This window comes from Takifugu flavidus, chromosome 9, assembly GCF_003711565.1.
Source record: "Takifugu flavidus isolate HTHZ2018 chromosome 9, ASM371156v2, whole genome shotgun sequence".
In the NCBI taxonomy this organism is placed as follows: domain Eukaryota; kingdom Metazoa; phylum Chordata; class Actinopteri; order Tetraodontiformes; family Tetraodontidae; genus Takifugu; species Takifugu flavidus.
The window spans coordinates 3,475,001-3,501,694 of NC_079528.1; the positions used below are offsets into that span (position 1 = coordinate 3,475,001).

The 26,694-nt window shown below is 44.8% G+C and overlaps 1 protein-coding gene across 16 annotated transcripts in view; it reads left to right on the forward strand.

The window, feature by feature from the left end:
* tenm2a (teneurin transmembrane protein 2a) overlaps window positions 1–26,694 on the forward strand; it is a 176,394-nt gene that overhangs the window by 135,826 nt on the left and 13,874 nt on the right. For 9 of the 16 annotated variants that reach the window (XM_057042742.1, XM_057042753.1, XM_057042747.1 and 6 more), the window contains 13 exons: window positions 2,358–2,596; window positions 10,899–11,021; window positions 12,146–12,372; window positions 12,977–13,172; window positions 14,627–14,728; window positions 15,182–15,376; window positions 17,079–17,279; window positions 18,859–19,044; window positions 20,169–20,195; window positions 23,947–24,093; window positions 24,183–24,393; window positions 25,200–25,319; window positions 26,415–26,676. In XM_057042742.1, the coding sequence (XP_056898722.1) occupies window positions 2,358–2,596; window positions 10,899–11,021; window positions 12,146–12,372; window positions 12,977–13,172; window positions 14,627–14,728; window positions 15,182–15,376; window positions 17,079–17,279; window positions 18,859–19,044; window positions 20,169–20,195; window positions 23,947–24,093; window positions 24,183–24,393; window positions 25,200–25,319; window positions 26,415–26,676 (2,236 nt within the window). The remainder of the gene's footprint in view (window positions 1–2,357; window positions 2,597–10,898; window positions 11,022–12,145; window positions 12,373–12,976; window positions 13,173–14,626; window positions 14,729–15,181; window positions 15,377–17,078; window positions 17,280–18,858; window positions 19,045–20,168; window positions 20,196–23,946; window positions 24,094–24,182; window positions 24,394–25,199; window positions 25,320–26,414; window positions 26,677–26,694) is intronic. The other 7 variants (XM_057042744.1, XM_057042754.1, XM_057042751.1 and 4 more) reach the window with 3 other exon arrangements.

The following is a 26,694-nucleotide window of genomic DNA, read 5'->3' on the forward strand; positions in this document are numbered from 1 at the left end:
AACTGGGCTGGAAAGCAAAGGGTTTTCGGCTAGAGCCCCAGTGCAGACAAAACATGGAAGTTCTGGTAGTAGGGGAAGGTGCCAGAACACCTTCGGAGCACTGCCAAGGTACCCTTGTGTACCCTTGTGACCTGTCGACTCATCCAGGGGCAGATCCTGCCTTCGCCATAATATGGAAACACACATCCAGCCACACATTGATGTTCTCATGGGACCAAACTGGATATGATGTGGTCTTACTCATTATGGATCCACACAATGGAAAAGAAGCTCAACATCCGTGGTCACTACCTCTTGGTTCACATCACTCAGCCAAATCTGTTGCACTATTACAGAGCTGATCTGTCAGAATTTGGACAGAGGACCCCAGAGGGCGTCCTCTACAGGGCACTGAATGGATCCTTTGGGTCTTGAGGGGTTTCGTTGTTGCCCAAGCTCCGGCCTGAATGCTGAATTGGATTGGGATCTGGGGACTTTGGAGGCTAGGGCTCGTGCACTTTATCATGTTCAAAAATAGACAAGACACAAGCAATTGAAAAATATAGCGCAGGTGCGTGGAGTCGGGTGAAAAAGACAGTGAAAAATGAAAAAAGTTGACTCACACACCACGGGGCTCTGATATCCAAATTATTCAAGGCACCAGAGACGTGAAATCTCTTTGTCATGTACCTCCGAGAGGGCATACTTGGTCTGCAATAATGTTCAGGTGGGTAGTGCACGTCAAGGTGACACCAACAAGAATGCTAGTCCCAAAATTTCCCAGCAGACTGTTGCATTGTAACAAGATTATCGTTGCTATCTGTTCCACTTGTCAGTAGTTGCAATGCTGAGGGTGACCAGTGTTCCCACTGGAGTCAACAATATACTTCCAGCAACACAGAAAATGTGATTTAGAACATAGAAGCATAGAAACATGGAATCATTCGGCACATTTGACATCAGAGGCAGCGCCAAGAACAGGAAGCTAAAGCTAAGCCCCAGTTTTGTAATCAACACTATATTGGTGTTCGCTCATTTTGAAGGTTTTCTTTCGAGACTACAGCAGGACAAAGTACATTTAATGTAGTTTCGTCAGCTGCATGCACCTCACATCATGCAAATAAGAAAAAAAGGTATTTCTGCAACACACTTAGGCAGTTGACTATGTCTAAATGTATATTTATGGTTTTCTGTGCACTCTGTACCTAAAATAAACTTAAACTACAACACCTCCCAATCTATTGTGCTAATAATTCTACACTGACGACCTGCAATCAGCCACCTACAAATTCAGGTTTCCATAAATACGTTAATGACAATCTGCCCACTGCCTTCCTCATTCAAATGTCTGTATCAGCTCATCCCTTCTTTTGCATTCTTTTTTCAGCTCTTATTAAAAAAACTTCAAACATCAACAAAACATAATAAAACATAAAAGTAGCATGAGTGCTAAAATGAGGTCCCCTCTGTATTCAAACGCTCCCAGAAGATCTCAAAGAGGCAAAAGCACCAACACACACAAACTCAGACATACAGAGACAATGAGATAGAGATTCTCTCTCCTCAGTCATGATTGACCCCACCTCATCTGATCTGTCTTACTCACCAGAGGGATTTTTTTTGTCGTACCACCCGCTGGCAGCTTTTTTCTGTGAGTTTCCAGCCTTTTGTACGAAGGGGGTGTCACCAATGGGCTCTTTTTTAGTTTATTTTTGCTCCTTTTTGCCCTTGAAAAGTTTCTTCAAGCGCAACATTTCACACACGTATTTCGACGATGTTCTTTCAAAGTCAGAGCAGAAAAGAAGACTGAAAGCGAAGAAGGAGGAATGAAGATCTGAGCACAGCACCAGTGGGGGGGGGGGATCAAGGTCAGTGAAAGACAGAGGAGCAGGAATGTAGCAAAGGAAGTGATGGTGAGCAGGTGCACTGATAGCAAAGGATAATAGCAATATGAAAAAAAAGGATGGTGGTTCAAGTCCCTCTATTATCCTCTCCCTGAGCTCTGACCCTGTTGGGACACTGAGGACATGATAAAGGGACAGCACGGTCCTGAGAGGGGAAAACAAAGTATGATATAGTGTATGTGGGGCAAAGGGGACGAGGCAGCTGAGGGAAAACAAATTACAACAGATGGACGTTAAATCAGTACTTGGCAAAATGGAAAGAACCGGAGACTACGTCCAAGTCAATACTGCGTCAGGAAGGATTCATTGAAAAGACATATTGGACAGAAGGTTGCACAGATGCGACCCTGTCATCTGAGGTTTGATAAAGGAATGATGCTTCTTTCAGTGTTTGCATCTGGACATCGCTGGACATCGTTGAACATCATCTTTGGAAGAATAATTAACAAATAACTTCCTGTGTTTCATCCTAAGGCACTTCTTGTTCAAGACCTCATCGGGGACAACTCCTCTCTTCAGTAGCTCTTCTCCTGGGTACCCTCTGACTTCAGGAACTGTGTATTCTCCACCCCCTCGCTTGCTGCCCAGAAACACCTTCTCCCGCTCAGCCTTCAAACTAAAGAAGCCGTCCAAGTACTGCAGCTGGAAGTGTGCCGCTGTTACCGCCATCGCAGCTGCTGCCCTGCTGGCTGTCCTACTCTCTTACTTCATTGGTAAGTGAAATTTTATTCCAGGAGGAGGTGTAGTCAAAGGTAATTTTAATCCCAGGTGGCATTAGGTTAAATATGCCTTTAAAACACCGTTTTGTCTCAGCGTGCATCATTGTCTGTTGGACCTTTACTGTTGGGCCAAAACCATCATTAAAATGGCAGAAATAACAAAAAATCTAGATATACATTTTGTAGCCACGGTAATGTTTCTGTGTAAATCAGGACATTGTGACAACAAGGCGAAACAAGGGAAACTAACCATTCAGAAAACACGAAATTGCTGCACGTTCTCTCAAGCATCAAAGCCGTAATTATGCCTCAAAAAGAATTGTCAAAGTTAAGCGCTTCCCAAGTATCTCACGATGACATCGTGCGTAGGTGGATCTATGTGACGCAAAGTGAAGGACAGAGGGTCAATTGCTTTGAGTGTCTGCCAGGGTTTTCTTTTCATTCTTGACACAATTATTTGGAATTTAGGCCAGTCTGGTGTGTATCTGGGTGTCTTTTGCAGTATGTGTGTGGGAAGGCAGATGTGGTGATGAACCCCTCGTTGGCCTCTTACACCAGAGACCAAAGACAACAGATGGGGCCTTGTATGAAACAGTGAAATCAGCAGAAAGTCCATGAACCACCCATCAATTACCTCAATATAGTCATTAATGATGACTGCCTGTAGTGTGTCCTTAGACTGTCCATGACACTTCCTCTTTTTCAGCCTACTAAGAATGATCCTTGAATGATCTGTACTAAGTGGCTCATGGTGAGCCAAGTAGAACACCCCCCACCAGACAGCGGTCTGAACCGTCAACATGGGGCACTATGGACCCTTGATTTCATGTTGTTCACACCAAAGTGGGACTCCATTCATACATGCTGCTGCAGAAATCGGCCCATGTTTTCCCAGCCTACTCCTACTCCGTGTGTAGAGAGCCTCTGCTAATTTCACGCACAGAAGAGGCGCCCACTAGGACATGTTGCCCATGTGCTCGAAGGTTCGATAGCTGCCTGTGCCTCTCTGTATACCTCAGTTAGGATTCATTTTTTCAGTTTTCCTCAGTCAGCATGAACCATTATAGACACTCCATCCTCACGCATTTGGGAAGAACTGCCACTTGCTAGATATCTTCTTTTCGGGGGGGGGTATTTTCTGGACACCCTAGGCTGGATTGATCACCGCCTCTCACCTTGGTGCACAGCTCCACAAATGGACCTGTATGGATGGGAAAAAAGCCAAACTTCAAAAGGGATCCACTTGAGTTCAAGGGCTTAAAAAACATTTGAAAGAACCAGCATAGATATTTTTTTCTGAGCAACATAGAACTCACTGGAGAGTTTAAGGAAGTGTTTGTTTTCATCACAACATATACTTGTTCACACCATTCTGCAAATGTAAGATTAAAAAGAGCTAATTTAATGAAAGAGAAGCTTAGAAATGATCCCTTTTTTGTGTCGTCTATTTAGACTCAATATAGCTTCATAACAATAGTGCCAGTTTGACTCAATAACTGGAAGCAGTAGCTTACTTTCCTTGGATCTTTCAATTCTATATGCAGAATATAGCTACAACTCAACCACTCCTCAACATTGTGAATATGAGCATATATTGGGCAGTGTTGTATTTCTAATTAAATTGACTGTACTGAGTTTCTTTTTCACCTGATTCTGAAGCTTTACAATCCATTCTGTTGCAATGATTATCTGGTGTTTTCTCTTTGCTGAACAGAACTGCTGCCAAGGCTGAAACCCTTGTGTTTACTCTGCTTTTTGTTGCGTTAATCGCGTTGCCAGTTTCAGTCAGAAGAGTTCACCGCTCATAAGGGGGGGTGTGGTGTTATGTAAGGCTGTGTGTGTTAGAGCCCAGTACCCAACGGGGGGATTGCACAGAGCACCCAGAGCCATACAGCGTGAAGAGGACCCCTCTGAGGCATCAACCCAGGAGCCCTCTCATAAATTACACTAGGACACATGTGCCCATATAGCACTTTTCTTTTTGCGCACGTGTATGCCTGTTTGTGCGTACCAGCGCTCCCTCACTGTGAACAATCTACTTTAGTGCACAACAATGTGTGTGCGCGTCATCTGAAGGCTTTGATGGCTTCCTTTCTGACAAATTGTTTTTGCTTGCTGCAGACCACAAGATAAATAAAAAAAATCCCAGCGACTGTTCGACAGTCTACCAGAGGCACTTTCAAAAGCTTACTGTGCATGTGAGGGCACATTGGGGCATTTAGAGTTAAGTGTTTGTTTCCCAACTCCACAAAGTGTGTCCTCATCTTTACATGTGAAGGAATGATCGGACAGAGGGAGGGAGGAGGATAAACGAGAATGCTTGCTCTCCATTCCCCAGGCGTCTTGTTTGCTTGCTCCGCGTGGAGCATCAGAGCCAAAGGAGAGGTGGTTGCTAGGATACAGGTGAGTGGTTGCATACAGGAGTGAAAGCAGGTCTCATTGTGAGCAAGATAGAGGAAAGGGAAGACAGAGGGACGGTAAAGAGGTGGAATATACTGGGAGCAAAGAGGGCAGAGGGGAAGAAAATGGGACGAAGGGAGATGTGTCACTGTCAGCATGCAGCCAGAACATAAAGGGTAAAGGAAAAGAGAGAACAGTTGAGACAGAGGAGAGGGGTGTTGAGGATGATATGTCACTGTCGCTTCTGTAAGGGATGGCAGCAGAAGATTGTGTGTTTGTGTGTGTGTGTGTGTGGAGGGGGGGGGTTGCTTGGGAGATGAGCAAAGGCTCTTGTCTGGGAGGAGGAGCAGGAGTGTCAAGACGGCCAGATGTGGAGAAAAAACACCTAGGCAGAGGGGACGAGGGATGGAGAAGACCACGACCGCCTGAGGTTCTGTCACCTGGAATATCTGTGGTTAGTGTACCCAAGAGAGGGGGAGCTAGCAGAGGAAAGGTAAAATAGAAACAAGATGGAAAATGCACATGGCTGCCCTATATCAATAACTTGCAGTATGGGATTCGTGCTGTTGCATGTGACATGCAACGGATGCTTCTGTACAGGTGGACCATCACATAAATACACAAGCAGCACAAATGAGTGTGCCCTTGACTACAGTGAGTATACTTGCTAGCAGGTGATTGTGTCACCTTTGCTGTGCGTGTGCGTGCGTGTGCATGCGTGTGTGTGTGTGTGAGATGGCGGAATTTGTTGTGCGCTCTAGCAGCTCCACATGGTATTGTCACCTCTGATGAATGAGAGTGCTCACACACAGAAAAGCACACATACCCGATATTTTTAGTGGAGCGCTCAGCTCCCATGTCTGTTGATTAAACCGGCTCACACATACACTGTCATCGAGTGTGACCTTCATGCCTCTGAACTGACCATTTTCCATCCATTATCACTGCCGCGCTGTTCCAGACTGATCGCAATCGCTTACTGCCCATTCCTCCCGTTTCGCTTCAGTGCATTCATGTCACTGCACCCTAATGTAATAACATGCTAATGAGTTTTAATGTCCAAAGATCTATGGTTGTGATAACATTTTTAAAAATTGTGTTTTTGGGGTTTGTTTTGTTTTGTTCTGTTTTTTATTTTGCCCTTAATCATGATGTGGAAGGACATTACTTAACTGCCAAAGCAATTGTTTACCAGTAGATGAAAACCCATGGCAGAGAGAGAAAACAGCTTATAATGAAGTCAAGCTGCATCTAGTATGTTTTAGGTGGGTGGCGCCTGTGGTTTTACTAAAATGAAGAACAAAACCTGGAGGATTTGTTTGTTACCTGCTGGGTTTAACTCATACTCTGACTCAACTTTGATTGCCCCAAAACATGGAAATACAGGTTGCTCATAAATAAATAAGGAGACAGAAAGTGAGGTTTGTAAACTTCCTGTTTGACGTGTCTCAGACCTGCAGGTCTCGTAATATGGCTGCTTTCCAAACCAAGCTCCTTGACCCCAGAGTCCCCTTGCACTCTGCATGTGGCTTCCCTTCTGCTGATCCAATGTGGAACAGCTAGAGGTCAGGATGTGTCGCTCATGCCAGTACGTGGTGCCCTTATAGATGTGTGTGTGTGTGTGTGTGTGTGTGTGTGTGTGTGTGTATGTGTGTGTGTGTGTGTGTGTGTGTGTGTGTGTGTGTGTGTGTGTGTGTGTGTGTGTGTGTGTGTAAGTGAAGGCATGGTTGGGCATATGGTGAACACCGGAACCTGGGCATAAGGACTAGACATTGAGCGTGTGTCTTTGGCAGCAGGGCCTGTCGCACTGATAAAGGTTGGGATCTTACCAGACACTGCCAGTCCAAGAAAAGGGCAGGGCACGGCCAGGACTCATGCACAAGGTAGTATACCATCTGCATCGGAGGGATAAATGGGTCCTCTGACCTGGCCAGGTGATACAAAGAACAGTCCAGACTACCAAGCAGAGCACGCGATGAACATCAACATCCATCCTTTGACTTCTGGCCTACCTGCAGTTTTAACCTGCATTCTGAAGAGGATGCACTCGGACCCACTGCTGGTGATTCACCTTGACTGCTTCGGCACACACAGGCCCATTTCATTCATTTATTTTCACATTCATTTATTCATTAGTGTTGTTCTTATCTAGGCTCAATCGTTAGTCCAATTAGGGCCTCGGAGCTTCAATAGCTCCCCTGTTCGAAACAGGAGATGGATGAAGAAGCCCGAGTGAAAGAAATCACCACCCTCCCCGTCTCATTTCTGTTCAGTTCCTCCGTCTCTTGGCATCCCCAACGTGCGTTTCCTTTCATCCTCTCTCATTCTCTCTCACTCTCTGATCTGTGATAAGATAGCATAGTCCCTCATATCCTGTTTCTAATACAGATCGATGAGAGGGAAAGGACCGAGGTAGGACGGCATGAGATGAGGCAGGGTTGGTGGAAAAGGGGGGTGTGGGGGGTATCTGCAAAGGAAATGAGGATTCAGAAAGGAGGACATCACTCAGATTCACATCTCTTTTCATTTAGCCCATGCATGCACCCGCGCGCTTTACGTCTGCATCGGGCGTTTTTCTGTATTTGCGGGCAATAAGAGGAGCGTTTCAGCAACGTGACAGAGCCTCGCCTGCTTTCCCTCCTCCAGACGGTGCCTTGTAGGTACAGGTCTGCAGGCAACTCATATAATCTTTTGTGTTGCAGGCAATTACAGTCCGGTTGCATCAGCTGGGTGAGGAGTTCCCGTTGGGGGTTTGCGGCGTGTGCGCCAGCGCGCACATCGTTGTTAATACCGAGCATCTCGGAGCATGCATATGCAGACACACGCAGAGACAGACAAATTGTCTCTCTCAGTGTATATGACCCCCAAGGGCAGCAGCCAGCCGCCGCCCCCGTCGCTCCATTTCAGACTCTAAATGATCTCAGCAAGCGGCGCCTTCAGAACTTCGATGGAGAACACTGTTTTATTTATAGACTACGCAAGTGGAAATTTTGTGGTACATTCAAGGAAGTGTCCCAAATGTCCCGAACGCTCAAAAAAAACGCAGGACCACTCTGCTCTTTTCATGTTCAAAGCAGTAGGACACGCTTGTGCTGCGGTAACAGAGGCAACCGGTGGAGTTTCATCTTCTCGGGGTTGCAGCAGTTTGGCAAACATTTGTTTTGGCTAACAACATATCTACCTGCTCGCTAAATGAGGGCCTCAGAGATGGGGCAGAGAAGGGGGGGACACAATAGGTAGAAATGTGGGGAAAAGCCTTCCTAAACCAATTAGTAGCTGGGCCGAGGACAGGGGACTGGCTACAATTACCAGCCTAATTGAGGTCAGAGTTGTTAATTTAGTGGTGAATTAGAACGATTAATACGCATTTATCAGGATGGCCAGGGGAGATGGCAAATAAAAGAGTGTTGCTTCCATGTGTGCTTTGGCATCTTTGTGTAATTTTAGGCTCATTGCAACAGATTACACGTGCGGGAAGCTGGTTTCTACCTCTCTAGTGCAAATTAGCTGCGGTGCAATTGCTACAATGGGGGAGAGCAACATGTAAACAGGCAATGATATGGTCGAGGTGAGATGGGCGAGAAACGCGTGACGAGAGAGAGACAGACAGTGGCGCCGGGTCAACTTTACCCATCTTGTGTAGAAATTTTAATCAAACCCATTAGCCATGATAAATATTTCTCTCAGCATACATACATACATGTCTGTTTCTGACTGATTGCTTGTGTCCTGAATGATTTATTGTCAGGGGAAGAATCAGGTTCTCCTTTATGTCCCATCCAGTCAGCAAATACAGGGTCGCTCATTTCTTAAGTCACACCTCCGTCTACCACCCTCCTCCCTTTGCAACATCATCTGTTGCCACGTTTTCCCTGTTTTTAGTTCATCCTCAGGGGCTTTTTTTTATTTTTTATGTTCTTTAATATTCTCTCAGTTCTTGCTGTCCTCCAGCGTTCTCTCTTATCTTTTCCTCTTCACGTTGCATAACATATCTTCAAGAGCTCCTGACCATTGCCCCGCTCTCTGTGCCCATCCAACTTCCTTTTTTTTATTATCTGCTTTGGCTCTCTGTCCATCACTCCTTCCCCTCTTTTTTGTTGTCTCGGGGTCACGTGCGCTGCTGAAGCTGCTGCTGAAGCTGCTGCTGATGTCTCACATGCTGTCTTTAGCAGATGATCCAAGCACTTTGCCCGTCTGAATTATGCATCGAGATTACATAAAAATCTCGTGAAGCTACTGATCTATTTTTAATTGAACTCTATTGCTAGTTAAACCTGCTTCTCTGTGATCTTTTCATGTGTGTGTAGCTGTGTGTGTTGTGCCCGTGTGTCTGTTGAACATGACAAGTGAGCAGCCAGAGATTAAAAAAGGGCACGGCCCAAATCAGACCGTCTTCTTAATTCTCCTTGTGTTAGTCATTTCAGTTCAAACACTGTAGGCGTTATTGGCAAGCAGTTTGATTGAGCCTTACAATCTGTCTTGAAAACAGTTATTATGACAATTATGATCCGGAAAGAAAACGCTTAAAATTATGGAAGCACAAAGCTAAATACATCAATTTCTGTCGTTTTTCTTTGGCAGCCTGTTGCAATTGTTAACATGAGAGAAAGTACTTGCAAAAAGAATGACAACGAGTGTTTCTCTTTGTCTTTTGTCTGCCCCTCCAAAAAAAAAAAAACCTGTTGAAGAAGCGTTTGTTAGTGACGCTGCTGAGGACTAAGAGCGCCCTCTGTTGGTCGACCTTTATATGCCGCGCACAGCAAAACGAAAAAAGCAAAGAAAAATCGTTTTCGGTAACCGCTAATGGGCAGTGACCCTCCAACCCATACGCAGTGAACACACACAATAAGATCACAATAGGATCACGGTCTGATGTAGTCTTTCATCAGAATGGCTGATACCATCTTTGCGTGTGTGGATGAATAGGAAAGAAAAGCAAGGGAGTGATAAGAAAGGCTGGAAGAAAAAAAGGAGAAGTAGAAGGAAAACAGCAAGAGGAGTGAAGGTCAGCACATGGGAGCACAGAGAGCAAAGAAAGCAAGAGGTGGACGTAAAAGAAAAGAGACAGGGCGGGCAACGCGGCGGTCTCTACGTGGTCTCTGCTTTTCACCCTGCTCCCTTCTCACCATAAGAATGTTAAAAAAGAGCTGACAACGGAGGCCCGGCAGCAGTCAGGGTGTCAGCGCTTTTCTTTGGCCCAAAACAAAAGAGCGGCGAATAACGGAGGAAGACAATAAAATATGTAATAATCAAAGAAATGGACGAAAACAGCGTGGCTGCGAGAATGAGCTTTACAAAGCTGCAGACAATTTTTACCGCCTAGCGCGTAAACTTTGGACAAGTGGAAACTTCAGGCAGGTGATAGAAGGCTACTGTGGTGAGGATGAGATAAGTGAAAGATCAACCACATGATGCTTGTTGGGCGTTCATGCACGAGCCTTCAAACGCTCCGTAACGCTCTCGACGTTGCAACCCTTAATCAGTGGGAGTAGTGGATTAGGCAGTGTGAAATGTCAGGACATAATAACAGAGAATAAAAGAAGAGAAGCAGAGAAAGTTGATTAGTCACCTGCGAGTCAAAAAGATGCCGTAAAGGTTTTTAAATGGTCGCAGGTTAAAGTGAATGATTGCAAGAGGGTGAGGTGAGGCAACGCCCCCAAAAAACCCTGACATGATCATCTTATTGTCTTCCCTAAAGGCTTTTTGTGCATTAAGATTAACATGTGTTTCCTGTGACATGCATTTAAAGTAGCAGTCTAAGCTTGGTTGTTAGAAATGACAGATTAGACGGAGCTTTGGCCTCCTGTGTTTCTGTTGCTTGACAAGCTTTCAGGAGCGGCAGTTCAACATTTCGCACATGTCCTTTCCTCTCCCCTTCCCCTCTCTTTGTGTGCAGCGATCAACTTACTGGGATTGACGTGGCAGCTGAAACCATCCGATGGCCCCCTGTTAAACAACGGACTGGGGGCTGGCTTGCCTGTCAACAGTGATGTGGCCACACTGCCCTCTGGAGGCAGAGGTATGAACTGCACTACACGCAAACTTTAACCCTACAGTGAACGAAGACTTGAACCCTACAATATTTGAAACGTTTTTATTTATTATCAATAATCTTTACCATAACGTTTAATCATTTGAAATTGTATTATTATTGTTTATTGTAATTATATTTAAAAAGCACTTTATGTATATCCAACCTGTAACCATTGTGGTGCTTCTATTCTACTCTGTGGTTTATTTTCTTTTAACAATATATGTTGCCCAAAAAACAAAAATCCTTGGAGTCAAGTGCCAAAGTCACGATGCAAAAGTTGAAAAACAAATTGATCGGGACAAGGACGGAGTACATTCTCCTTCAGGGCTCTTCCACGTTTAGTTTAGTTTAGTTGCAAAGCCCCAAACAGGCACGCACCAACTAAAATAGTTCAATAATTCATGACACAGTCCTCTCCTATCAGTATGTCGAGCGAGGTTTATCTTCTCAGTCAGCAGCAAGGTAAAATACTAACTGCGCCTCCATTTTGAAGGCCCCCTCACGGTTCTCTATCTGTTCTTTCACTCGCTCGATCCTGCTCGTAACACACGCAGCATGTGCTATCAATCCATGTGCGTTACTGCTCGGTGTCTGTATTCTGTATTAATGAGAGGGCCGCTGTGTGTTGTTCCCCCGCCGTCTGAGCCAGATGCTGCTGTTGTTCCTCTCGTTGCTTTTCATTTCGTTGCTATTCCGCACACAAGCTCTCACGCAGACACAGTCTTTTTCTGTCTGGGGTACAAAGCTCTGCTGGTAGATGACTGACCTGATTGCTTGGATGCTGTGTGTTTTCACTGTGCATGCTCGTCGGCGAGGCGGCTTGGAAACCTGCGTCCCGCAGTTCTATTATCTTGGCCTCATTCTAGCCTTGAAAACAAAGTCCACCGTCCAGCAGGTTTTTCAACAAAGGCGTCATCTTGCATCCAACAGTGAAAAATCATATTATTTGTATTTATGTTTCATGCTGAGCTGTGGGTGCCGTATAGTTACTGGTGTTCTGCACAGTCGAATAATATGCCTTTAAATTTTAACAGGAGGGTATTTACGCTGAACTGTGATGATTAGCTAACGATTTTGGCAATCGAGGCACACAATCACAGATTATGCAGTTTCTTTCCCCTTTGCTGTAGGTCCGTGGGCAGGCAGGAACAGCAGCATAGACACGGGGAGCATTGAGGTCGGAAGACGCGCAACCCAAGAGGTGCCCCCAGGAGTTTTCTGGAGATCTTTGCTCCACCTCAGCCTCCCACAGTTCCTCAAGTTCAACATCTCCCTCGGCAAAGATGCCCTGTTTGGAGTGTACATCCGCAAGGGTCTGCCTCCCTCACATGCCCAGGTACCGGCTGGGGAGGGGAGATTTTACATCAGCATCTTCATCCTAATGGGCCAATTTTCAAGAATCATCTGAACCATTTGGGTCTCTTTATCTTCACACTCAACAGATCAGCGAGACTACATTTAAAATACCCTTCCCGTGTCATGGGGAATCCAAAAATCAATTTGAGATCCATTACAATAGCTGTTTGAAAAAACTGATTTAGCTCCAGATTCATGCTTAATTAAATTTCGCAGTAATGTAACTTTTACTGTCTCTTATTAATTAGAGATGATTCAATTAACAGCAAATTTATGGAATGGGATCATCGCATCCAGATACCATCTGCCCGACCTGGCTTTAGCTGGGAAACACCATAGATGTGTGTCCATGGCAGTAAAAATAAAATGTAATGTGAATGACAGCCCTCAGAAAACCTTCCATGCTTCCCTTCAAGAACCCCCACCTCTCTGCCCATCCCCACCCCAAAATCATTTTAATCTTCCACATCTATGGGTCATTTATCAATGTCTAAAACACGCCAACGCAGCACTTTATAGTTGAAGCGTGTTCTCCATTCAAGTCTAAGCTCTCTCACCCCCCCCCCCCCCCCTCCTTTTTCCAGTATGATTATATGGAGCGCCTGGACGGGAAGGAGAAGTGGAGCGTTGTTGAGTCTCCGCGTGAAAGGAGGAGCATCCAAACTGTGGTCCTCAACGAGGCCGTCTTTGTCCAGTACCTGGACGCTGGCTCCTGGCACCTGGCCTTCTACAATGATGGTCGGGAGATGGAGACGGTGTCCTTCAGCACCAACATCATGGGTGAGACGGAAGGAATTTCTACAAGACTCAGAATGCAACATAGCTAATATGGCCTTAAGCCACTTGCCTTGAGCAAAGATAAGAGGCACTTTATCAGATTTTGCTCTACTAAAACATAAAGGTTTATTTTAGTGTATAATCCTGGTTAAAATGTCCATTTGACTGTGACTTTGGTGGTGTATTATCTATTATTCATAAAATTTCATTCGCAAAATACACACAGCATGCCAAATCCCTTTCATCGTGTGTGTGTGTGTGTGTGTGTGTGTGTGTGTGTGTGTGTGTGTGTGTGTGTGTGTGTGTGTGTGTATGTGTTTGTTTAAAGGTATAAAACCTCCCAGGAACAAAAAGCTCAATTATCCCAAACTAATTCTGAAAACAGATTTATAAAAAATATACATGCAACCCTCTAAATTGGATGTTTTTGAACTTAAACAGTGGCCCAGATCATTCCAATTGTTCAAGCAGGCGACCAACAGGGATGAATAAAAAAGACTTGAGCTGAGTGAAAGAATACTTCAGCCTCAATATCTGGCAGTAGAGCTTTCAGCATTCGGAGTTGTAGAGAGACAGACGAGTGGCAGAGGCAGCGAGGGTGGAATTAGAGTGAGTAGCGACAGAGAGGGAGCTTCAGGAAAGACAGTGTTGGGGGCAAAGCCTGAATGCAGTGAAGAGGACTGGAGGACTGGAGGAGGAGGAGCTGAAGAGGGGAGAGAATGAAAGAGTGGCATTAGGGTAAGAGGGAGGCATGGGGCTGAGATTTGGAGCAAAGGATGGAGGATAGAAACATAAAAATATTAGTGGAAATGGGAGAAATGCTTTCCATTAAAGGAGTGAAAGCCCCCTCCCCCCAAAAAGGGTATGAAGTAGTGCAAATGCACTTTTTATAATTAGCATCTACCCTGGTCCTTCCTACAAAATGGTTCTCTTGTCTGGTAAGTGGGTTAAGAGACAAAAAAAATGGAGTTGGAGCCCTGAATACTTGGGCGAACACAACCTGCTATACACACACACGTGCACATGTGCAAAGACACACGCGCGCACACAAAGAATCATGCTAAAAATGTGTCTGGTACCAAACAACTCCACCTTAATGGAGTATTAAGGATCCTGGAAAGGACAGACTGAGGCAGCAAATACCTATAAAAAATATTTGAGAATGTGGCTGAGTTTATATTCAAGCACGTTGTGCAGAAAAGTGATGGATGGACAATAAGGAGTCTCAAAATGGCTGATTCAAAGGTCTTTCTCTGCTCACTAAAATGGAATGCATGGAATCCTGGAAAAGGGGCATTAGGCTTTTGATGTCTGCGACTGCGCCACTCTCAGCATCTTGATTTGATGTGTAGCATCAGAATGTTGCCAGTGATTTAATCAAATGCTTTGATGCCCCCCCTCTTTCTTCTTCCTCTTCTTCTTCTTCTTCTCTCTGTTTCACTTTGTTGTCTTCACAGACTCGGTCCAAGAGTGCCCGCGCAATTGCCATGGCAACGGCGAGTGCAATTCTGGCGTTTGCCATTGCTTCCCGGGATTCCACGGCATGGACTGCTCTAAAGGTATCGCGCTGCTTACAATATGCCAAAAAAAGGAAAAGAAAAAAAAAAAAAGAAAGTCCTTCACTAATTTAGACAAGCAGCCACATTTCAGTATTCCAATAGAGAGGCTGAGGAGCAGAAAGATTGCACATGGCCTGAGGTGGAGCCGAGACAAGATGACTGATGAAGAATGTCAGCCCCGCCAGCGAACGTCTCCCTGCCTCTGTGCTCACCTGGGAAAGACAGCTTTGATGAATAGTTTAGTTACCTCTGCCTGTAATTACTCTTCATGCCACTGCCACTCTCCACCTTCCTTACCTCCTTCGCGGAGTGTCGATGGGTTTATTTTAGGTGTGTTCGCGGGTGGTGTCTGTGCAACAGCTGCTTCTTGTTTCTGGGCGTTGCCGCGGTCGACGATGTTTTTTTGGGTTTTGTTTTTAAGGTCTCCCCTTTCCGCCCTCTCTGTTTCCCCAGTGGCGTGCCCAGTGCTGTGTAGCGGCAACGGCCAATACGACAAAGGCTCCTGTGTGTGTTACAGCGGCTGGAAAGGACCCGAGTGCGACGTCCCCATCACGGAGTGCATCGACCCTCTTTGCAGCGGCCACGGCACGTGCACTGACGGCCACTGTGTGTGCTCCATCGGCTACAAAGGGCAGAGCTGTGGAGAGGGTGAGACAAGGCACCGCGAAGGAGTGACAAGATGCAGTTTATTTTATTTTATTTTTTATCTCCTCCATGCACTCACACACACACACACACATGTACACACACACATAGCTGTTAATGCCAGTCAAACAACTCATCATAGTTTAATCCTACCCGGCACTTTCGTCATATAAACAGATAAAGCAGCAAAACACATCAGGGATTTTATTAAGGAATAAAATTGCTTCTATTGATCCTTGTTAAGAAAGATCGGCCCACCCTATTCTCTGCTGTCACAGAAAGAACTTGAGGGCATCGGGGGAGGTGAGAGATGCACGAAGAGATAGAAATATTGAAAAAAATACTGGCAGAGAGAAAGGGCTTCTTGAAAAAAACACATTAAAGTGTCAAAGTGTCTCCATTTAAATGCTGTATCTGTAAATCCATAATATAGGTCAAATGCTTATTACCCTTTAATTTACAGAATCAATATTCCAAATAGTTTCGAAAAACCATTATTGTTACATTCATTTTTGTCATGACCTTTTTTTTACACAATTCACATTAAAATATATCTGTGTAAATTCAGCTAAATTTATTTGTGTATTTTTAAGTTTACTCCTTCCTCCTAAAATAGCTTACCTACATTCTGCTTATCAGAATCACACAAAAGGAAGCTACATTACAATTGCGCTAAATTGTGGGAGATAGATGAGACACGTGAAAGAAAAGAGGGAAAGAAACACACAGGTTAAACGGACGAGCGTAGACGCAGAAGTCGGGATGCTGAGCACGAGAAAGGCGTCAGCGTTTTCCTTTCTACTCTTTCTGCTTTTTAGCTCCCTCTCGTCTTTTTTTCATCTCTTTTGGTCTCAAATCTGATATTCATCACAGCAGAGTCCCTCAAACAATTTACCTGGAGTGCCAGTGACATGAAAATCAATATCTGTGATCCGCTGTTCCTGCCAGGCAAACAGAAACGAGGGGCTCTGTGTGTGTGTGTGTGTGTGTGTGTGTGTGTGTGTGTGTGTGTGTGTGTGTGTGTGTGTGTGTGTGTGTGTGTTTGGGTGGGTGTGTGTGTGAGAGAGAAGGGGCGCGACGAGGGTCAATGATGCCTGAGGTGGAAGAAAAAAGGCATCAGACCAAGAGGAGGAGAGCAAAGTGGGTGGGGGGGCAAGTAGAGGGACTGGGACAAGGCAGGGAGATGAGGCCGGAGGAGGGGGTGGGTGGGCTCTTTGCCGGGAGGAGGTAATTTGTCAAATTGCTTTTCACTCACTGCTTGGACTCTCAGCTGCCTGTCAACCTGGCAGACAGACACTGTCAGATTCTCCCCCCTCGTATTAGCACATCCACACACGCGCGCTAATGCATACACAAGTGCTTACGCTGAAAAATGTGTCAGTGAGGCTCAGTGTTCCTGCAGACTGGAGCACATTTGCTACGCCACCCTAATTACAGACTCAGCTATTCATTATTGTGTGCTTCAATTGCTTTAGCGATACGTCCGCTTATATCTTTTTCTCTGATTTCATTATCTTTGTAAGGACAGAAAGGGTGAAAATGTGTCCTGCGTGGTGTCTCCTTTCGTTTAACACTCATAATATCTAATTTGCTTCTAACCTCAGCTCTAATTTGACATTTTCCAGCTTTGTGGGAGTGGGGGTGCTTTCCCTTTTTAATTAAAATGGATTGTCTTTTCATATGGTGTACCTCTTGTTTAATGCAGTGGATTGTCTGGATCCCACGTGTTCTAACAATGGCATCTGTGTGAACGGGGAGTGCCACTGCAAGCCAGGCTGGGGGGGGCTCCACTGTGAGCTGCCCAGGGCCCAGTGCCCAGAACAATGCCACGGTCACGGCGCCTTTATTCCAGAGACTGGGCTGTGCAGCTGTGATCCCAACTGGATGGGACCCGACTGCTCCATGGGTGAGTCTGGGTTCAAGCCCGGTACAACTGTCATACACCCAGTATTGTAAATAAAAACAACAACAAAGGACAAACATGGCAGATCTTGTCAAATATAACCCTGACAGTGAGACAAATGGCCTATTATGGCCATCCTTCTGTATATGAAGTCGTGTGTGGTGTTGTACAATTATGAGGCTATCAGTCAAAATGCAAAATGAGCACAACAAGGCACTTTTATTTATACAGCAAATTTCATTAGCTGTACATTGAGTAATGACATATAAGACTATAATGAATAAAATGCAGCAGTGACAAATGAGCAACAAAGCCCCATTTTAATAAATAAAAATGTAAAAAAAAAGAATGACCTCCCAAAAACAACACCAACAAACAAATTGCCTGAACCCACATTAATTAAAAAGTTTTGTCAAGAAAAAGAGTTTCAGTTTAACATTTAAACGCTACATTTTGCTGCAGTGAAAGAGTGACGCCAGAGTAAAACTCGTTATTGGGCAGCCACCAAGAAAGTACCTGTACACTGAATTAACAAGCAGAAAGGCACCTAGCAGAGTGAATTCCTCCACCACACACAGGAAATTTGTCCCACCAGCTAAAATAAATACAAATCTTGGGTAAAAGCAATTATTCAGGCCCCAGTTATGTCTTTATTTAAAAATTATTTGCAGCTCATCACTTAAAAAACAAACACCATCTTCTAATTTGTCTTTTAGCAAGGTTACCTTTAATAAAAATTTCAATGGTTATTATTTTAGTTTAATTAATAGTAATCTAATGACATTAAATGGGTTCCATGTTGGCCAGAGGGCAAAGCTGAAGGATTTTGCTACCGGAGATTCAATAATGTTCCTGAAATCCCAAATTTCCACGTGAAACATCACCCAAATAAACTTCCTGATTGTTGGAAGTGTGTTGATGTTTTGCTTGGTCACCCACAACACCTCAGAGATGGAGAAACGTCTGTCTGTGGGTAGTAGAGGAACTTAATTCAGGGAAACAGGAGTCAATTTGTGTTCTTGAAGTAGTTAAGAACAGAAAAACGCTATTCCATCAAAGACAGGGAGTCTTTGACAGTAAGCTGGCTCTTTCAAAGTACGACTGTGAGGGAGCGAGATGCAAAGATGCACCGTGCCTGCCTCTCTGCATGTACCAGCATACACCGTGAGCCAGAGTTCTAGCATGTATCAAAGAACCTTCATTTAAAAGAAAAAGAAAACTCCCCAAAGCGGGAGCCTGTGCATCCTCTACAGTCTACATGAAAGGCAAAATATACATTCAGCGTACCTTCTTCTCAAGGTTTAAACTTCTCCATGTAACTGCGCTCAAAGATCAAATTTCTGCATGTATATGTTTTGGTGTGAAGCCACAAATGCTACATGAGTACAACGTTGGAGTCCTAGAGAAAGTCCAAGGTAGTTTTCTATGTCAACTGGACTGGGTTTCTTCTCTTTCAAGAGAAGAAACCCAGTCCAGTTGACATAGAAAACTACCTTGGACACAATGACCTGGACGATTGAGAATCTACACAGACACCTAGAGAAAGTCTTGTGACCGGAGATTTTTTCCTGCCTGTTTTCAGAGGTGTGCTCGGTTGACTGTGGCACTCACGGAGTGTGTATGGGCGGAGCCTGCCGCTGCGAGGAGGGCTGGACAGGAGCGGGCTGCGACCAGCGCGTGTGCAACCCTCTCTGCATCAAACACGGGACTTGCAAGGATGGCAAGTGCCAGTGTCATCAAGGCTGGAACGGGGAACACTGCACTATCGGTCAGCATCTCTGTGTATCTGTTTGTGTACGTGCGAGCGTGTCTGATGTGTGCCCGCTTATCAACTACGTGGGTGAGCAGAGGCACCCAGTCAGACCTGACTGTGACAGCTACTTTGCACTTCACTCAGGGAATTTAGAAATGAGAAACGGCTGAGAAAAGCAGATCATAAGGGATTTGCAAGGGAGTGCTGGAGAGACGGAAGGATTGAAAGGGAGTGTGTGAGCATAAGGATCAAGTTAACCTCTGTCACTGTGGTACCGAGAGCACATGGAGGAACTAAAGCCTTTAGCTATTGAACCTGATCTCATGGCTAGATCTTTAGGTGTTAAGACAGCGACACTCTGTAGACCAGGAACAACTGCAGCACAATCAGACAGGCTCCCAATATTCCAGTTACCTCCTGCCATAGCTCGCTGCCCACCCACTGGGACACTGTTGAACAGGTAGTAAAACATTCATCCAGTGATTGGACGGCCGGTGGTTTGATTTGTAGCCTCTGCATTCAAAATGTCCACCCTTGTTTGAACAAGGCGGTGTCCATGGTTACCGGCTGCTGATGAGTAGGTCAGGCTCCAAGCAAGGTGGACATTCTGTGTGTGTGTGTGTGTGTGTGTGTGTGTGTGTGTGTGTGTCTGTGTGTCTGTGTGTGTGTGTGTGTGTGTGTGTGTGTGTGTGTGTGTGTGTTTCCTGTGGATCCATCACTGCCTCATATCAACATCACTGTCACTTTGATTGGATGAGTGCCAGATACCTTTGATTCGCCCACAGTGTTCTCTTTTTTTCTTGTTCCCCAAATCACTAAACCCTGAGATGATAATAATGTGAAGCACACACGTGGTACAATGTATGTACAGGAAGAGAAATTCATGGAGAAATAAGGGGTTTGTGATCCTAATTTTCCAATCAGAAAGTAGGGCAGCCTTGGCTGCAGCGTCAGCCTTTGATGAAAGAAGCGTCAAGCGCCAGCTTGGCTCGAAGCACACTTCACGAGTACCCGACACTCTTAGTATTAGCTTATCTCAGCTTGCCTGTTGTTCATTTCAGTTTTGCATGATGTTGCTTGCATTTAAATAAAAGTACTCTCCCCATCTCTTACCTTTTGCACGTTTTCTCCCACTGCAGACCATGGGAGCATGGTTGACAAAGCAGGTACCGTATCTGACTCTGGTGTTTTGTTTCCTAGCCTGTGGTGGTAGAAGCTAGCTGTTGCATCTGTGGGTTTTGGCCTGGCTTAGCTCTGTAGACTCTGTGGTGCGCTCTGTCTGTAGATTAGGGTGCCTCAATGATAAGTCCCTACGTGTAGCCCACTCTCATTTACAGCAGTGTGCTACGGCAGGGGCTAGCTGTCATTGAGCGTAGCTGTGTGGTGGGGTACCGTAGAGCCTAGTTTGGTATCAGCAGTGTTGAGGGGCTGTGCTGTAAAAGTGTGGATGTGCATGCGCGTGAGTGTTTTCTCCATTTTCCCCTGTGTAGCAACACAAACACATATCTTTGCTTATGAATTCCAGTCATACATTGCATAAACCCGCAAAGAGAAATTGATGAAAGCCACAAAGAACTTTTGAGGTAATTGCTGAATTTCATAGGCCACTGGTGCGAGGCCTTAATGTGGTGTCAAGAAATACAGCAGCGTCGGGCGCGTGTTTACTTAGGGTATTTGTGGCTATAGCCGTCGCCATGGTACGATGGACTTTGGATTCATTTTCTGTGGTGCTGTGCGTGAAAGCTTCTGCCCCCTGCCTAGATTGTTAAATAAGTTATCTTATGCAGACATCTAAATGATAAAAAGAATCATTAGTGATCAAGGTTAAGACATAGAGACCAGCAGAAAACGGGCTGTCTTGACTGAGTTGTCTCACATGCACAGTAAGAGTACATAATAGATATTCCTGCACCTGAACCTCTGTCGAAGCGGCACTGATTGCCTGACAGTGCAAGTCCCTGGAGCATCGTTGAGTGTCCTCTCACCCTCTATACTTAATGGAATAGCTCTCATTGTTTTATAAAGAGGCAGCCCAGAGGAAAAGGTAAATCGCAGGGTTAAGGAGGGAGTAAGACAGAGAGGCAAAGTAAAGAAGAGGATGGTGCCAAAGGGAAACAGAGAGAGGGCAAAAAACATGTGGGATAAAGGAGCAATGTAGGTTTTTAGCTCAGGAAGAATAGAAGTAGGTATCAGAGAGAGCGGATATATGTATCAGATCTATAATCAGCGATCATAGATTGATGCCTGTGACCTTTGCTGCTCGACCTTTAGAGTAGAAAGAGTTGAAAACCGGAAAATGAAGAGAAAGCTGAACTTTTTTAGGGTAAAGTCTCAACTGATCTATTCTCATTCTTTCTGTCACTCGCTTCTTTTCCACATACTCCTCTGAGTTTTAAACACTATTCTTGTCTAGCCACATAGTGTGAGTGTGCGTGTGTGTGTGTGTGTGTGTGTGTGTGTGTGTGTGTGTGTGTGTGTGTGTGTACAAGCACGCGCTGACCCACAACCCAAGGCAATTTCTTCTCCTTTTTAAGGGTTTTCATCAGGGCCCAGCCATATTAGTGAGGAGGGTCGGCTTAATAGTTTCTGAAATCCCACTTTATTTTAGTTAGTATGATGGCGTATTGACTAGGCCCTGGCATTAAAGAGAGGGGAGCCTTATGCCGGCCTACCCAAGCGAGAAGATCAATGCCCCGTATGGATTGTCCTGTCCGGTTGCTTCATAAGTATTTGGCAACTGCATTTAACAGCCAATCACTGCTAACTGCCTTTATTCCCTAAATTCAGTTCTTTGGAACAATCTATTCCAACTGAAAAAAGTAATAATTATTATTAAAAAATCTGTGTATTTGGCTCCTCTGGTTGTGCTTAAAAGTGGCCTTCTGTGGCCCTCCCTCCCAAACCTCCACTTCATATGAGACGGTACGCTGTCTCTTTCAAAGTCTTTTGTTGACTTACTTTCGTCGCCTGGTGCTCAAGACATATGATAGAATGCCAATTGGGGTGATACGCCTGTTAATTTAGCTGCTGCCACCGATTAGATTGCACTATTTGTATTCATAATGCATAGCTTTATTGATGTGGCGATTTGTTAGAGGGCAAAATCTTACAGCGCAACTTGAGTGAAAATATGTTCATTAATCTAGCGAGCAGAGCTCTATGAAAAGCATTTCATATTAATAATGTCTTAGTGGGTTATTCTGTCCTTCCTCACTCCTCACACGACAAGCTAATGGCAGGTCATATTTCCAGGGTGCATCGCTTCAAGTTGGTGCGATGGGGGGCTGGGAGAAGTGCCTTTCCGTGTGTTGTTTTATCAGTCAGCCCTGTCTTTGCCTCCATCTCCCGTGGGGAGACTTAAAAGTGTTGCATCCTCCCTCATTTATTACAGAGGAAATCATTGTGACAAGTTTGTTTGGGGCTCTTTGTGCGGTTGAAAGAAACATTGTCATTGTGTGTCATTGTGCCCTCTTTTGTCTCGGCCCCTGATAGATTATAGTGTGGCAGACCAATCTTGATTTGAGCTAGGTCTTCAGAGCGAAGTGGGGGGGAGTATGACAGGCCAGGAATTTAAAGGCTTTTGAAGTCATTCATAAAGAACGTGGTCAGAGCATGAGTGTAATTGATCAAATGATAGTCGGGATGTCAATGGAAATACTTGGATTTTGTTTGGATCTACAAAAAATAATCTTTAAATTGCTGTATCTGCCAATTTCAACTTCTTGGAGCATGTTTGAGGAATCAAGAAACTACATTTGGCAAGGCACAAACTGTGGAGGGGTGTTTCTGAGTCACTCCAGTCGTGAATCTCGGGGCAGTTTCCCATGACAGGGTCTCTCAGGGCAAATTGGACCTCTAGATGAACAGCCAAGCAAACGGTTGCCCCAGGAGACCCAACCAAAAGGCACAATAATGAATCAGTGAACTCTACTTGGGGCAGAACCCTAAAAAGGGGAAGAGTGTGGAGAAGGGGTTAGCTGGTGAGGAGCACCTTGGCTGGAGCTTCAGCACTTTACATATGTCAATAAGAACAAGGTAGGAATTCACTACTTGTTTTACAAAGCAAACCCCTACATCACATCATTTCAGTGCAGGCGAGTTAAACCGTCCTGAGAAACTGAAAATTAAATGATAGGTTCCTTTTTATAGTTTTTTCTGAGAACGTAGGGAAGACAAACGAGCGCTAAATCCAACCTAACATTGAAAGGACAACTAAAATTACATTGACCTTCCTGTCAGACGTCAGTCTTTATTTTTAAGTGGTAGCAGTTTTTAACTGTTAAGATCTCGTTTCGGCCTCAATAACTGCAAATTTCCTTTTCCGGTGCCTCTTAAATGCCTCCAATTTTTTTGGCCTTTAATTCAGTCTTTTTTGAGTGGCCTCGCTTTACTAGTTAGAGAACTTTGTTGTCTCCAGGGCCCCAGATTCTGAGTTAAAGTGAACTATTCACTCACACGCACGCACACACACACACACACACACACACCACACACACACACACACACACACACACACACATGCACACACCATTGAACATAATCTCATTCCCTCATGAGAAAGCAATACTCTCAGGCAATCAGAATCCCATTACCTACACTGAATTATAAGTAATAAGTAAGAGAGAGAATGATGATTGGTTGGGGCTCCATTAAACATTTCGGCCATACTGCACTGCGCTGTTCAGAAGGTGTCCATGATAATTGATGCGCTGATTTCAATAGATTATTAAGCAGTCAATACCCACAGTGTGCTACCATGTGTTGAGTATTTGGAGTCAGAATACCTGGTGTATTATGGCCGTATCAACGTGTGTATGTGTGAGCGACAGTCTGTGTTTCACAAACATCACACTTTTTCTCCCTGAGCGATTTCTCACCTCTCTCCCCCCTCTTGTCCACCTGTCTTCCCCCTCGCAGACGGTTGTCCTAACTTTTGTAACGGGAACGGCCAGTGCACCATGGGCCAGCAGAGTTGGCACTGTGAGTGTCAGACCGGCTGGAGGGGCCCCGGCTGCAGCGTGGCCATGGAGACGTCTTGTGCTGACAACAAGGACAACGAAGGAGGTAAACATGGAAATGTAATTATTACAATGAATAAATTGTCAGGAATGCCTGCTAACATTTGTTCATTCTGCTCTGGTCCTGTCCCTTAGATGGACTAACTGACTGCATGGATCCAGACTGCTGCATCCAGAGTCCGTGCCAGAACAGCCCGCTGTGTCGGGGCTCCCGGGACCCACTTCAGGTCATTCAGCAGAGCTCTCTGTCCCAGCACCGTGTCCGCTCCTTTTACGACCGTGTCAAAATGCTCGTGGGCCGTGAAAGCACCCACATCCTACCTGGAGAGAGCCCCTTCAACTCCAGGTATGTCAATTACAGGTCACTTACGCCACATATAACGGCACACTAGAGATCACACATTTTAGACTGTTGTTTAAAAAAAAGCAGATGGTTGACACCGCTCCACAATAAAAGGTCTTTACTCAAACTCATTTATGGTAATGTTCATGCATGTATAACCATGTGACCTGCAACCAATGCCAGGCCATTATACCATTAAATGTGTTTTCCCAAGCAAAATGGTCCTTGTGCCCTAACTGTTGCTCCCCACTAGCTTGCACGCTGTCCCTGATTACCACGGTGATATTCAGTTTGACATTTGTGCGAATAAACATTGGCTATGGAAAATAATCTTAGTCACACAAATATCACAGTGTTAAACAAATGCCATGATGAACGCAGGAGGGGCCAAGGGTCCCTGTGTGTGTGTGTGTGTGTGTGTGTGTGTGTGTGTGTGTGTGTGTGTGTCTGTCAGTAGCACGGGCTGACATCAGCTATTTCAAAGGAAATAACTCATCAGAACGACGATATCAGAACAATGATACCCCCATGATGATGTTTGAACAATATCCCATGAGTATCCATTTGAGAGGGCACAGTGACACACACACACACACACACGTCTAAATTGTCACCCTTTGTTTACATGATTGGCATGATCTGGCGTGGATAGCTAATTAATGAGTGTTTGAGGAGCAGACTAATGAAGGAACAGGGCAGACGGGAGGAGTGAAAGACCGAGTGATTCATCAAACCATATGATTGATGGTTTGTAAGGTGGCATTGAAAGCCGACCGCTTCCTCACTCAGTCTCCTCTGTCTTCCCACAGTTTGGCATCTCTAATCCGGGGTCAGGTGTTGACTACAGATGGAACCCCTCTGGTGGGGGTGAACGTGTCTTTTGTCAACTATCCTCACTATGGATACACGCTGACGCGGCAGGATGGAATGTATGTACAACAGTTACTCTGCAACTACCTCACCATACAAGGTTGATTAGATTAGATTAGATTAGATTAGATTAGATTAGATTAGATTAGATTAGATTAGATTAGATTCAGGGGGTTCAATAATAAAGTTGTTTTTTTCTGAAACTACATGAAAGAATGTGTTTATTTATTATTTTATATTGTAACATTTTAATTGAGCCTTTTTTGCCTAAACTTTTCTGCGGTCATGTGAAACAGACATGTGAAAGTAACTAAGGACAATTTGAAGAACTTGGAGCCAAAACCACCCTGAAATGTGGATTTAATCCTTTGCTTTAATAACCACTTCCATCCACATTTGATTAACTCTTCTGACACATCTTCCTATTACTTCAGCAGGACTTCCAGCTTCTGGGGGAGTTTCAGACCGCTTTAATTTGACTTTTCCTTCCAACCCCTCCCTCCTTACAAATTATATGGAATTTAAGTGTGGCTAACAACGCTGTTTCAGAGTTTGACTGACCTCCACTCATTAAAACACACAGTTCCTTTGTTTCCTTATGTCAGGTTCTGTACCCTTTTCTTTAACAGCGCAAATTGCCCTGGAAACATCCGAACACCTTGTAACATTTAAATGATCTTGTTTTCTAGGGGCAGTTCTGGTTTCACCAAACTGTGGCTTGAATAAAAATGTTCTGTTGTCGGTATTTAACCTCATTTAGTTCTTCTCCACTAAATGCCATTTTCTTTCAGCTTTTTGAGGTGCTGCCAGCCAGGCTCTCGGAACTTTTATCTGATCCTTAACCATGAATATCTGAAGCTGAAATGTTCAAACAGAACCTCCCCTGATTCACAATGTTGTTCTAACAATAACTCTTCAAATTCCAGGTGTTGTTTGTCCAGATGTTATTCATGAAATGTATCTTTGTACAGTTTGTTCTCCACTACTCAAATAATTAAAGCAAAAAAATTTATTCCAGGGGCTTTTCTCTTGTGAATCATTCCAAAAGCATTGGGGTGAATATTATATTAGAAGAAAGGCTGAAAGTGTAAACAGCCACCACCTCACTCCCCATTTGTACTTCATTCCCATCCTCTTCTCGCAAACGTCTCCAGGTTTGACCTGATAGCTAACGGCGGTGCGTCACTGACACTGCGGTTCGAGCGCGCCCCTTTCCTGAGCCAGGAGCGCACCGTGTGGTTGCCGTGGAGCCAGTTTTATGCTATGGACACTCTGGTGCTTAAGACAGAAGAGAACACAATCCCGGGCTGTGACCTGAGCGGCTTCGTCAGGCCTGACCCTCTTGTGATTGCATCCCCTCTCTCCTCCTTCTTCAGCTCCAAGCCAGGGGAGAAACCCATCATACCGGAGACACAGGTGCAGTACCACTGACCT